Source organism: Bos indicus, chromosome 4, assembly GCF_029378745.1.
Source record: "Bos indicus isolate NIAB-ARS_2022 breed Sahiwal x Tharparkar chromosome 4, NIAB-ARS_B.indTharparkar_mat_pri_1.0, whole genome shotgun sequence".
Lineage (NCBI taxonomy): Eukaryota > Metazoa > Chordata > Mammalia > Artiodactyla > Bovidae > Bos > Bos indicus.
The window spans coordinates 62,486,475-62,501,025 of record NC_091763.1 but is presented as its reverse complement, the minus strand read 5'-3'; the positions used below and the strand labels follow the sequence as shown (position 1 = coordinate 62,501,025).

The following is a 14,551-nucleotide window of genomic DNA, read 5'->3' as shown; positions in this document are numbered from 1 at the left end:
TCTCTCTCTCACTCACACACACACACACACACACACACACACATCTAGTATGAAAATTTCTGGTTATTTAATGCCTAGATCAGTTTCTGGCATATGGCAGATACTCCATAAACATATGTGAAAGGAAAGAAGAGAGAGAGAGGAAGAAATGCAGAGAGGAAGGGAAAGAGGAAGGAAGGAGTCATATTGTCAGTGGCAAACTCTCCTGAGAGCTGTGTGTGGATAAAGATTTAGCTGTTCCATCACTAATTAAATCAGGCTCCCAGGACCTGAAACCACAGTGACTGACAATAAAGGCAATGCATTGTTTTTCTGGGTCACCAGAACTCCCGTTGCTTCAAAATTTATTTGACTTGTCTGACTGTTGCTGGGAAAGGTTTTTAGCCCTACTGTAATTGATTTACTCTAGCTATGGTTATCTTCTTGCTACCTAATTGATTTCTCATTCTCCTATCATTTTTACTTTAGGAGATGAAGGTAGAGGCATAAAAGATCCATAGCTGGCAACTGCAAAACAATAAGTGGAAAAATGCACATTGGTCATGGAGCACTGATTTATATTATGCAGAAAAAAATCCATTTATTTTGTTTGGGGAAAGGGGGCATGCTGTGGGGAAAGCCCCATGCAGAGGTCAGAACAGGTCTGTGGACCACAAGATCATGGTAGATATAAGGGCCCAAGGTCCTAGCCAGCGCTGTCCATGGTACGAGATGTCCAAGGCCAAAGTATATTGTCTGAGAGATGGCAAGAGGTAGGTCTTTTGAAAAAGCTGTCATTACTAGCCTGCTAGGTTATGGTAGATGCTTATATTTGAGTTCCCCATATCCATTCCACTCTAAGCTGCTCACGGCAACCCCTCCCCTTAGCATGTGAATGCTTCAGATCTACTTCTAGGCAATGAAATGTGAGGCAGTGTCTTTTGAAGAGCTTTTGGAAAGATTTCCCCATTTTAAGCAATGAAATGAAAAATAAAAATCTTTCTTCCCCTGTTTCCCTCCTCAGAAGCATCTGTGTTAAGATCTTGTTATACACCCTTCCAGGATTGTTCAGTTCACATACCAGCATATACATATGTACAGAAACAAATTAAACATACTGAAGGACATCTGATCTTTGAAAAAAAAGAAAAAGTTGATCAATCGCTTCACTTTCCTGTTTAGGGCTATTCAGTGGATTTCTATTGTTTCAGACAAAAAGTCCAAGACCTCAAACCCTGTACTCAAGGCCATGTGTGACCTGGTCCATGCCTCACTCTCCATCCTTTTCTTAGGCCACACAAGCTGCCTTACTCACCATGCTTCAACCACACTGGCCTTCTCTAAGTTCTTCAAATGGGCCTGATCCCTCCTGTCTCAGAGACTTTGCAAGTGCTAGTCCCTCTGCTTGAATGACCACCTTATTTTTTGCATTTAAAAAAACCATTTTATTCTTCAGATCTTAGCTGAAACTATACCTCTTCTGAAAGGGCTTTCCTGAAGCCTTTCAAGCCAAGTCTCTATTACATACTCTTACATCCCCTATATCTTATCTTCATGGCATTAGTGTTAGTGAAACTAATTAATGAGAAGAGAGACACTTTTGATCAGGGAGCATCCTTAAGCCACTAGTAGGAGAAGAGTGAAAAGGACCACGTGAAGCATGCCAAGTGAAGCACCAGCTCCCCCTACTCCCGCTTCTACTCCCACTCATGCTTAGCTTCTAGTTAGATCTACAGAGCACAACTGAACCTCATACTCAGGCCCCAGAATGAGGCAAAGGTGGAGACAGAGATGGAACCTGTGGCTCTAAGACTGTGATGGGCATCCATCAAGTCCCTGACCTGTGCTGAGTAGGAGTCATGAAAGGGGCACTTTTGGTCTGAGTGGAACGTTCTCCCTGTATCTTGAGGACAGAGGGAACTTTTGATTCCATTTCCTGACACTCATACACAATCTAGAAGCAAGACTCAGGATGTAGCCTCAGGCATCCTCTTCAGTACTTAATGCCACTTGAAAAGTCTTCCTATGGTTTGCACTCTCATACTCTTCCATGGCCAGGACCTGCCTTCAGAAGGCAACAGAAGAAAATGGGTCTGTGTTTGGATCGCCTTCGATAAAATCAAGAAATAAACCAGCCAGGAAAGGGATACTTTACTCAATCTTGGTGCCCCTTAGGTTTTCAGGTTTCTAAGAAGCTTGAAATAAAGCTATGCCTGCTGAGAGAATGGAGATAAATAAAAGGCATGGAAGAAGTTAACCCGAAAGGATGGAGATGCTGTTCCTCAGCTGTTTCTGAGAATGGGCCATTTCTGGATCTGCTTGATCTTTAAGATATGACTGCCATAGACAAGGGACTTCCCACGTGGCTCAGTGGTAAAGAAACACCTACCAAATATAGAGGATATAGGAGACATGGGTTCAATCTCTGGGTCAGGAAGATCCGCTGTAGCAGGAAATGGCAACCTACTCCAGTATTCTTGCCTGTAAAGTCCTATGGACAGAGGAACCTGGTGGGATACAGTCCACAGGGTCACAAAAAGTTGGACGAGAGTGACTGAGCACCCATGCACGGCATGGACAAGACTCAACATACCAAGTGTTATACCAGCCCAGAGGCCCCAAGGAAGAGGTAGCCAACTGTCACCGAGGAAGAGAAAGGTTTCATATCAACATGATACATGGAGAATGGGCTAAAAAAATGTATTTTTAAGAAGCAAAGGAGACACAGAGAAATGGAAGACATCAGACCTTATGTTCACCCAAAGCCAACTACATATTAAGCATGGGATTGGGGTTAGTTTAGTTGGCTCCTCCTGTTGCTGACATGGAAGAAGGTGTATTGAGAGACACTGGAGTAGAGGGAGGCAGGATGGTGACGATAGAGGTGAAGAAGGCAGAGATAGATTGTGGGAGGCTTTGGATGCCCTGCTCAAGAGACTAGATAGCATTGTGTAGGAAAGTGGAGGCACTGGAGGGTTTTTAAGCCAAGGAATGATTCTCTTTCCCAAAGCTCCAGTTCTGATGGCAAGTGGTATAGACATTCCAGATGGTAGCAAAGTGGAGATGTTTATAGACTATGGCAATAAATCAGGCAAGAGATGATAAGGAGTGTTTGTTCTGGCAGCACATATATTAAAATTAGAAGGATATAAAGAAAATTTGCATGGCCCCTGCATAAGGATGACACATTAATTTGTGCGTTCATGCATATTTCTGTGTTTAATGGATACAAAGTTTCAGCTGGGAAAGATGAGAAAGTTTTGGAGATGGATGATAGTGAGACGTGCACAGCAATGTCAGTGTACTTAATGCCGCCAAACTGTACACTTAAAAATGGATAAAATGGTAAATTTTATGTTATATTTATTTCATCACAATAAAGAAGGTTCTAGATATTAAACAAGAAGATACTGTAAGGGTCTGAAGTGATGCTGAAGAGCAGAAGTGGAGAGGAAGGTACAGATGATGGAGACATTTTGAAGGGACAATTCATAGAAATTGCTGATTAATTAGATGAAAAGAATCAGCAAGAAGGAAATAGATGTATTCACAGTTCTCTCTGATGTATGACTGTTACATCCTGAGAAGTGGCCGCATTTGGGAAATAAAGGGGCATCCTACTTATTAGTTTTCCTGGCTAACAGTAAAGCTGCTCCTGGCTTTCTACTTGCCTGACTGATCCTAGCGGGACAAGGTGGGGGTGACTAAGGCCCAAACCCCTAACACATAAAACCTTTCTTAATTTTCCACTGTGTATACAGTTGATAATCAACAAATACTTGAATTATTATTCAATTAAGCAGCAGGGTTGCAACTGTGGTACTCAATTATACTTGATGATATTATAACCTTTCCTTGTATTTCATTTATCTGGGAAAAAGTTTTCCTGATCTCACAAATATTCAACTTAGGGAAAAGAATAGATTCACTAGCAATTTGCTTTCTCATTTTTTCTTTCATGTAGACAAACAATTTCCAGAAAAGTCCCTGGGCAGGTATAGGAGGGTCGAGGATGCTCCTCAAAGACCCTGAGCTTTCCTGGCAGACTCAGAGGAGGTTCTCTGAGCAGAGAAAAGCAATAAGGAGGGTTTTACCACAGTCATTAATTGAGTTATATTACAGAGACCATTAAAAGCAATTAGTGCTTTGTCAGCTACTGTGAACTAGAACTCTGATTTTTTTTTTACCCAAGTGATTCTCAAGAGGGATGTTAGTGCAGTTTTAAAATGAAGCAGTGCTTTGTCTCAAAGTTTTTAGTCAAGGTTCTTAGTATATTAGAAATGTCAAATAACTAATTAAAGAAGGGTATGTTTATATTTATCAAAGGGGATAAAGGATACAAACTTTGCTAATGCTTTTGAGTCATTAGTCCTTTTTTCCTGTTCGGTGCAGATTTTGCTGCTATTGTTGTTGTTTAGCCGCTCAGTCGTGTCCGACTCTTTACAAACCCATGGACTGTAGCCCACCAGGCTCCTCTGTCCATGGGATTTCCCAGGCAAGAATACCAGAGTGGGTTGCCATTTCCTCCTCCAGGGGATCTTCCTAACCCAGGGATCAAACCCACGTCTCCTTTATTGCAGGCGGATTCTTTACCACTGGGTCACCAGGGAAGCCCCTGGGTGCAGATTACACCATGTCATATTAGGTGTGATATCATGTGAAAAATGAAGAAGGAAGGGAAAGAAAATGACATTCATTGAGCCTCTGATAATTTTAAAACACTGTGTATAGCACTTTAAAGGTTGTCACATTTGATCCCTAAAAAACTCTTAAGTTTGCATTATTAACTTGATTTGATGGTCTAAACTAAGACCCAGTCTTTTAGTGGGTTCTGGCTGCTATGATAGAGCACCACAACACAGAGCAGGTGACTTGCAAACAACAGAAATATATTTCTCACAGTACTGGGGCCTAGAAGTCTGAAATCAGGTTGCCAGTTCAGTTGGGTGGGGCCTCCCTGGTGGCTCAGTGGTAAAGAATCTGCTTGCAATGCAGGAGATGTGGGTTTGACCCCTAAGTTGGGAAGATCCCCTGGAGGAGGAAATGACAATCCACTCCAGTATTCTTGCCTGGGAAAGAATACTGAGGAACTTGGCGGGCTACGGTCCATGGGGTCGCAAAGGAGTAGGACATGAATTAGCAACGAGCATGAGCAGGAGCACGGTTGGGTGAGGGCTCTCTTCCAGGTTGCAGACTTCTCCTTGTAGCCTCACACAACAAAAATGTCATGAGAATTCTGTGGGGATATCCTCTTACAAGGGCATTAATGCCACTCATGAAGATGCAACCCTCCATATGACCTAAGCACCTCCCCAAAGTCCCATATCCTTATAACACCATATTGGACAGTAGGATTTCAACATACAAATTTGGGGAGGAGGGACACAATTCTTCCTGTTTCACTCAGTGTATTAGTTATCTATTTCTGGGTAACATATTATTATTTTAAGTCACCAGGTTCATGATAATTTATCTCTTAATGGGTTCGGGTTGCTTTAACTTACTATCTCACAGCTTCTGTGGGTCAGAGTCTGGACATGGTTTAACTGGGTCCTCTGCTTAGGTGTCTGCCAGGGCTGAGGTGTTATCAGAGGCTCAAGTAAGGAAGGATTTTCCTCCAAGTTTCCCTGGACTTCTGGCAGAATTGATTTCCTGGGGCTAAAGGACTCACAAAAGCTTGCTTCTTCAAAGCTAGCAATGCACTAGAGACACTAGCAAGACAGATCCTGCACACTTATGTAATCATAGACATCCCATCACTTTCACCCCAAAGCACTGATAAGCAAGTCACAGGTCTGGCCATATCTGACATGTTCACATCTGACAGTGATGTGAACACCGGAGGCAGGAATTATGGAGTCAAGGAAAGCCTGTCAAGGCCATACAACCAGCAAATAATAGAGCTAGTTACAAATCTAAATTTTTCTGACCCCAGACCCTGTGTTCGGATTCCAGTCTCAGCTGTACCTCTGACCATCTGAATTATCTTGGAGAAATCACTTAATTTCACCCAGTCCAAGGCTCCTGACTTAAAAAAAAGCAGCGGCTGCCATCTACTGTGACTCTGTAATCAGGAAGGATAGGGGGGCAGACCATGGTTGAAAGACCCTTGCCTCCACATCTCACACCTGGGGGACTGGAGTGTCCTCAGAGTGAGGACCCACCAGCCACTTTAATACTGTCTTTGGTCCTTTCCACAGTGTCATCTATGCCATTGTGATCAGAACTATTTGGGTCAAAAGCAAAGCCTATGAGACAGTGATTTCCAACTGCTCAGGTAAGTCTTTCATCTGCATTACCAAATCTTTAGCTAATTTTGCTTCTGCAGAGGTTTTTCTCTAGCAAACATGAGCTGGGGTTTTACAGTTATAACAAGCCTGTTGTTATATCAGAGACCAGCTGGCACATCAGACCCCCCAAAAGCTGTTTCAGGCAGGCTTTGCCTTCTCCACATGGCTCTCCCAAAATGTGAGGAAGGAGGACTTTGGGTCTGGCTAAGCTGTGCCAGCAGAGCCCCTTGAAACAGCTCTAAGCCAGGGTCTGAGGGTAACCCTATCCTGGTGGGTTTGCAGAGAGGCACCCAAGAGGACTCTGGTATGAAAAGAGAGGACCGTGTAGGGAGGAGGCCACACATTCAGCAAAACATGAGGACAGACATTTCTGCTTGGCTTAAATTTACAGAAAAACTGTCATCTAACCACAAAACAGTCCTGGGCCCTAGGACAGTCAAGGCAGAATACATGCCCTCCCCATGGTTTGAGCATACCCCACACAGCAGAACAAGCCCAAGACTGCCTGCTACAGCCCTTCCCCAAATCCTATTTCAGCAACCTTACTGCTGAGCACCACCTGCACAATAGGTGCTGAGACTTGGAGGCCCATCTGCTTCCCAGGCAGACACCGCTGGGCCTCTGACAACAACCTGAAGAGAACACAGCACACAAACATGCCCGAGAGAGAAGAGAACGTCTCCTGGGTGTCTAGTTACTATAAAATGGCTAGTTCTGAAAAAGGAGACCATGGAGTTTCCATGGACCAAGACCACACATATATATTCATTTTGCAAAAATTATCATCCATCTTTTACAAATGGAAATCATATTAATTTTAAATTATACATACCTATATAGATATATCATTGCATTGTCTGGGTAGGTTTTTGATTGAGTTGTCACTTAACAGAGTTCATGATCCTAGTTTGACAGCTCAAGTGAGGTAGGACCAGAGGGTTTTGGAAAGCCCAGAGCTCTAGGTTGGAGGGGAAACACAGGGAAAAGGAGGGTATTTTAGTGTGCTCAAGCTGCCATAACAATATACCACAGCAAGTGGCTTAAACAATAAATTTATTTTATCACAGTTCTAGAGACTGGAAACCCAAGATCGAGGTACCAGTCAATTCTGTTCCTGGTAAGAGCTCTCTTCTTGGATTGCAGATGGGCTTGCTGGCTTCTTGCTATCTACTCACAAAGCAGAGAGGAGAGACAGAAATCTTTCTACTGTCTCTTCTTATAAGGGCACTAATTCCATCATAAGATTCCTGTTCTCATCTAACTATTTCCCAAAGGCCCCATCTGCAAAAATTAATACCATCACATTGGGGGGTTAAGTCTTCAACTTATGAATTTTGTGATGACACAAATACACAGGGCTTAACAGGGGAAGAGTCAGGGGAAAAAGTGAGAAGAGAGAGAGACACTGGAAATAAACACACACCAACCAAATGAGAATAGACAAAGGCTATTTAGTCAAAGCTTGCTATAGCAAGGGAATCAGCCACCATCACTTGTCTTTTGACAGAAACACAAAAGCAGTCAGAGGAGTGGTAAAGCCTCAGATGTGCCCTGATTGGGGGCTGTTGTCATGGGGAAGCTGTAAGTGTGCTGATCAAAAGCACAGCATCCTGTGTGATGGGTTAGGCATGCATATTTGGCTTTCTCTGGTTGATTTTAAGTTGACAATAGGGGCAAAAATTGAAGAGCTATCAGTCAGTAGTCAAGTCTTGGGTATTTGTGGTAGACTGTTCCAGGAGGTATTATTCAGTTTATGGACTCTGAGTTAGAAACAGTGGTCTGACTTTCTATGAGTCTGACTTGCATAGAGTAGGTTGGTTTCCTTGACTGGTTACTGTAGATAATGGGTTGGTTTCCTGGGTTGGTTGCTGCAGAGTGTGGGTCAAAGTTCCATCTTAAATATGATCTGGCTACTGTCCATTTGTTTGCTTAGTCTGTCAACACAGACTGACAAGACAGACAGTGCATCTACCGTCAGTTGTCAGTAATGCCTAACGCGGCTCCTGACCCCTCTCCTCATTCCGCAGGCACGGTCCCGGGATGAAGGAGTTAGGCCTTGTAATTCTGACTTGTCTTTTCCTCTCCTCAGCCAAGTTGACTGAAAAGGAATATTAAGGTGGTTATTGTTCTTGAGAGGCGCATGAGAAGGCACAAAGCCTTCTGCAGCTGTGCTCAGTCAGCCACTTCTGGGTCCTTTCCATACTTTACCTCCCTGAATCCTTACACAGCTCTGTAAGGTGGTATCATCATCTCTCTCTTACAAATGGAAGACAGGCTCAAAGGTTAAGCAATTTGCTTGTTTTCATAGGTAGCTCATGATATATCAGCCTATGTTTTCTCTTCCACATCAGGCTGCCTCTCAGAAGAAAGAACATTATAGAAAGGAAGGTGGTGAATGACTGAAAAAAGCTCAATTTAAAAATTTTTTTTTAATTATAAAACTCAAACTCAGGATTGTTGGCATGGCTGTCACCCGCCAGCCTCTCTGCTGAGCTCTGCCTTCAGAGCACTCTTCCAGAATCATCTCCCGAAGTGTTTTGATGTATTTAAAAATCTAAAAGGTGACCTAATTTTGCTTAAGTAGGCTGAGGTCTTCCTGTACTTTCAGATTTAAATCAGATTGGTTTAAACCCTTGTCTGTGATTTCTGCCAGTTCCAGGAGACTGGTGTGTCCTCTTTCACTGTCCCTCTGAGCTCTCACCCCACGGTCTCACCTCCAACAGCTCATCTGTTCCCTCTGCTCTTGATCCAATGAATCATGGAATCCATCTCGTTTCCTTAGGCTTGAAGTGATGAAGAGTTTCCACATTCTGTCAGCTACCCACCACTTGCGGGATCTCCCACTTTTATCTCAGCAGGCCTTTCACATCTGTGATTACCCTGTCTCTCTCCAGAGTCCCCCAAATCTCCCTGCTACTCAATTTTCTAGTTCCTGCACTCTTAGATTCCCCCATCCTCCAGTCCCTGAGATTTTATAAAGCTGCCAAGAGATCCATTTTCCACTGAAATACAGTATGCCTCTCCTCTCCAAAGGTGGAAATGGCTACAATCAGTTTTTATTCTCTAGTACAAGTTTATATGTCCATGATATCAATTTTTTATTTGTCTATATCTTTGTATCAGCATCACTGACCCTTTTCTGGAATGAGGAGCAGAGAGTAGTTCCAAAAATCCTGTGTACTTTCTGTATCTTATTCATAAGCAGCTCGATTGTCAATCTCATTAGAGCCAAGTAACTCCAGAGTTGGCTAGGAAAAAGGTTTCCACTGGTTTTAGTATTCCAGGATTACTGCCCATCAACAAGGGGAAATAAGCAATGATTAGTGTGAACAGAAGCTAACTTTGTAAACAAGGCTGCACAATTCAAGTTTCAGAATCATTCTTCTTCCTGGCAAGTATGTCTATTTTCTCTCCCTCAAGTCTGACAGAAAGGAAAAGAAATAACTATTTAATAAATGATCTACAGACTTTCCCCAAAACAAGTGCTTGGCAGGCGAGAGGTAGAGGTTTCCAATCCTGTAGGTTATCCTTTATAAATGAGCTTGCTTTGGATGCCCAGGGATGTTTACTCTTATAAAACAGAACATTTACTGCCTGTGGGCAGGAGATGGAAGAGGTGCACCCATGAAATGGACAAAGTGTAACATATCTGGATATAACTGCATCTGGCCAATATGACTTGGAAGATATGATGTGACCCATGCTATAGCCAAAGTACATGTTTCCAGTTAAATGGGGCAGAACAAGCTGAAGAAAAAAGTTTCTGATTAGGAGCAATTGGGTTAAAGTCCTGATCACTTCCAGCTAAATAAACTTAAAATAAGCGCTTTAAGTACTTTTCTTTATCAGTACGTGAGAGTGAAATGGCTTTTCTGCAAACAACTACCTTCAACAAAAGGCAAAAAAAAAAAAGTTGTTTAGCCACTAAGTCAGGTCTGACTCTTGCAACTCCTATGTATATACTAGAGCCTGCAAGGCTCCTCTGTCCATGGGATTTCCCAAGCAAGAATAATGGAGTGGGTTGCCATTTCCTTTTCCATGTGGAAAAAAAAAAAAAAAAAAATATATATATATATATAATAAATGAAACTTATATATATATAGCATGTTTGTGGATAGCAAGATTCAGTTCTATAAAGATGTCTATTCTCCTCAAATGATTCACAGATTGATATAGTCAAAATCAAAATTCAAATGGGATGTTTTCTTAAGCTTGATAAGCCAATTTAAAAACATACATGGAAATTTCAAGAGTCAAGAAAAGCCAGGAAGACAGTTCAGGAGAATTACAACAAGGTAGTAAAAGTGTTAGTAGCTCAGTCGTGCCTGACTCTTTGCGACTCTCAGCCCACCAAGCTCCTCTGTCCATTAGATTTTCCAGGCAAGGACACTGCAGTGGGGTTGCCATTTCCTTCTCCAGGGGATCTTCCCAACCCAAGGATCAAACCCAGGTCTCCTGCACTGCAGGCAGATTCTTTACTGACTGAGCTACAAGGGAAGCCCAAGGTAGTAAAGGTTTAATGTATAAACACTGATTTATCATAAAGTTAGAGTGACTAATAGAGTATGGTATAGACACAATTCAATAGGAAAAAAAAAAAAAAGCTCCCAAAGAGACCCACACATATAATATAAGCACTTGATACACGACAGAAGATCATAGGGTAATCAATTAATTGGATCTTCACCTCAATTCATCAATTCAGTTCAGTTCAGTTCAGTCGCTCAGTTGTGTCCGACTCTTTGTGACCCCATGAATCGCAGCACGCCAGGCCTCCCTGTCCATCACCAACTCCCGGAGTTCACCCAGACTCACGTCCATCGAGTCAGTGATGCCATCCAGCCATCTCATCCTCTGTCGTCCCCTTCTCCTCCTGCCCCCAATCCCTCCCAGCATCAGAGTCTTTTCCAATGAGTCAACTCTTCACAGGAGGTGGCCAAAGTACTGGAGTTTCAGCTTTAGCATCATTCCCTCCAAAGAAATCCAGGGCTGATCTCCTTCAGAATGGACTGGTTGGATCTCCTTGTAGTCCAAGGGACTCTCAAGAGTCTTCTCCAACACCACAGTTTAAAAGCATCAATTCTTCGGTGCTCAGCCTTCTTCACAGTCCAACTCTCACATCCATACATGACCACAGGAAAAACCATAGCCTTGATTAGACGAACCTGTGTTGGCAAAGTAATGTCTCTGCTTTTGAATATGCTATCTAGGTTGGTCATAACTTTCATTCCAAGGAGTAAGCGTCTTTTAATTTCATGGCTGCAGTCACCATCTGCAGTGATTTTGGAGCCCCCCAAAAATAAAGTCTGACACTGTTTCCACTGTTTCCCCATCTATTTCCCATGAAGTGATGGGACCGGATGCCATGATCTTCATTTTCTGAATGTTGAGCTTTAAGCCACATTTTTCACTCTCCACTTTCACTTTCATCAAGAGGCTCTTTAGTTCCTCTTCACTTTATGCCATAAGGGTGGTGTCATCTGCATATCTGAGGTTATTGATATTTCTCCCAGCAATCTTGATTCCAGCTTGTGTTTCTTCCAGTCCAGCATTTCTCATGATGTATTCTGCATATAAGTTAAATAAGCAGGGTGACAATATACAGCCTTGACATACTCCTTTTCCTATTTGGAACCAATCTGTTGTTCCATGTCCAGTTCTAACTATTGCTTCCTGACCTGCATACAAATTTCTTAAGAGGCAGATCAGGTGGTCTGGTATTCCCATCTGTTTCAGAATTTTCCACAGTTTATTGTGATCCACACAGTCAAAGGCTTTGGCATAGTCAATAAAGCAGAAATAGATCTTTTTCTGGAACTCTCTTGCTTTTTTGATGATCCAGTGGATGTTGGCAATTTGATCTCTGGTTCCTCTGCCCTTTCTAAAACCAGCTTGAACATCAGGAAGTTCACGGTTCACATATTGCTGAAGCCTGGCTTGGAGAATTTTGAGCATTACTTTACTAGGGTGTGAGATGAGTGCAATTGTGTGGTAGTTTGAGCATTCTTTGGCATTGCCTTTCTTTGGGATTGGAATGAAAACTGACCTTTTCCAGTCCTGTGGCCACTGCTGAGTTTTCCAAATTTGCTGGCATATTGAGGGCAGCACTTTCACAGCATCATCTTTCAGGATTTGGAATAGCTCAACTGGAATTCCATCACCTCCACTAGCTTTGTTCGTAGTGATGCTTTCTAAGGCCCACTTGACTTCACATTCCAGGATGTCTGGCTCTAGGTCAGTGATCACACCATCATGATTATCTGGGTCATGAAGATCTTTTTTGTACAGTTCTTCTGTGTATTCTTGCCACCTCTTCTTAATATCTTCTGCTTCTGTTAGGTCCATACCATTTCTGTCCTTTATCAAGCCCATCTTTGCATGAAATGTTCCCTTGGTATCTCTAATTTTCTTGAAGAGATCTCTAGTCTTTCCCATTCTGTTGTTTTCCTCTATTTCTTTGCATTGATCGCTGAGGAAGGCTTTCTTATCTCTACTTGCTATTCTTTGGAACTCTGCATTCAGATGCTTATATCTTTCCTTTTCTCCTTTGCTTTTTGCTTCTCTTCTTTTCACAGCTATTTGTAAGGGCTTCCCAGACAGCCATTTTGCTTTTTTGCATTTCTTTTCCATGGGGATGGTCTTGATCCCTGTCTCCTGTACAGTGTCACGAACCTCAGTCCACAGTTCATCAGGCACTCTACTTATCAGATCTAGGCCCTTAAATCTATTTCTCACTTCCACTGTATAATCATAAGGGATTTGATTTAGGTCATACCTGAATGGTCTAGTGGTTTTCCCTACTTTCTTCAATTTAAGTCTGAATTTGGCAATAAGGAGTTCATGGTCTGAGCCACAGTCAGCTCCTGGTCTTGTTTTTGCTGAATGTATAGAGCTTCTCCATCTTTGGCTGCAAAGAATATAATTAAATACCAGGGAAATTTGAAACTTAGATGTGAAATGTAAGACTTTAAAATTTCTTTAAAGACAATGAAGGATGTTATCTTTATGACACTGGAATAAGAAAGGATTTCTTAAACAAGAGACAAGATGCATTAAACCAAAAAAGTGATAAATAAATTTGACTCTATTTATATTTAAAAGTCAAGCCAAAAAGTAGGAGAAGCTATTTGCAATACATTATCTAGGAAAAGATTAGTATCTAGAATGTATGAATAATTCTTAAGATTCAATAAAAATATTTTTTAAAATGATAAATAGAAGAAAAATGAGGAAGACACAAATACATTTCGTAAGAGGGAAAAGAGAAATAGCCAAAAACAAGGTTCTCAACCTCACTGATACATGAGGAAAGTATACATTTAAACTTCAACTAGGTATAATTTGTCAGTCACAGGACTGGTAAAGTTTTAAAATCTGGTATTTCTAAGTATTAACAAAGATATAAACCTCATGGTTTATCTAGCAATATCATTCCTAAAAATCTTAGTAGACTTCTGACTTATTTGCTTCCAGTCAGCTTCACCAGCAACCATATCCACACAATCTTTCTGAAAATAATTCTCAGGTCTGACTAGTTTCTTTGCTTCCTCATTCAGTCCCCTAGAATAGAAGCTAGCTTGAGGTCATCTGAAACAGTAGGTGGGAGGCCACATCCTCAGTCTGCCTTTCCTCTCAGGAATGATCCTGAATGGGTCGTTGCTGGTGTAAACTTCTCTTACAACTGAATTTGGATACTGGCTTCATTGGCATAAGATGTGCACAGTCAAAAGGTATACACGTTTGCTTTAGCAGTCCGTTTGCATTTTCAATTTGCATTGGGCCATACAAAGTATGTACTTGGTGCTATGAAGACAAGAAACAATCAGATTCCAAATTTTAAGGGGCTTCCTGTGGTAAAGAATCCATGAAATGGGTTTGATCTCTGGTCCAGGAAGATCCTACATGCCATGTGGCAGCTAACCCTGTGTGCCACAACTATTGAGCCCATGCTCTAAAGTGCAGAGGTCACAACTATTGAGCCCACGTGCTGCAACTACTGAAGCCCAGTGCCCTAGAGACCATGCTCTGCTATTAGAGAAGCGACTGCAATGCGAAGCCCAGGCACCACAACCACAGAGTATCCTCTACTCCCCGCCACTAGAAAAAGCCCAAGTCCAGCAGTGAAGACCCAGCATAGCGAAAAAATAAATAAAATTTTTTTTAAAGTTTCCAAATTTTAGGACTTTCCCTAACTTCCTTCATTTTTGTTCATACTCCAACCAACTCTTGTCTGAGTTCATCTCTTTTTTCCTAATACTTTGCTAAACACAGCCGGTGGCAA

The 14,551-nt window shown here is 42.0% G+C and overlaps 1 protein-coding gene and 1 non-coding gene across 2 annotated transcripts in view; both read left to right on the top strand.

Annotated features, from left to right (window-relative positions):
- The window catches only part of NPSR1 (neuropeptide S receptor 1), a 153,911-nt gene that overhangs the window by 127,560 nt on the left and 11,800 nt on the right, over positions 1-14,551 (top strand). Inside the window, exon 6 of the mRNA XM_019958782.2 lies at positions 6,180-6,256. Coding sequence (XP_019814341.1) covers positions 6,180-6,256 — 77 coding nt within the window. The remainder of the gene's footprint in view (positions 1-6,179; positions 6,257-14,551) is intronic.
- Positions 3,088-3,194, top strand: LOC139182883 (U6 spliceosomal RNA). Its single transcript, XR_011566442.1, has one exon. It is a non-coding gene; the product is annotated as a U6 spliceosomal RNA (small nuclear RNA).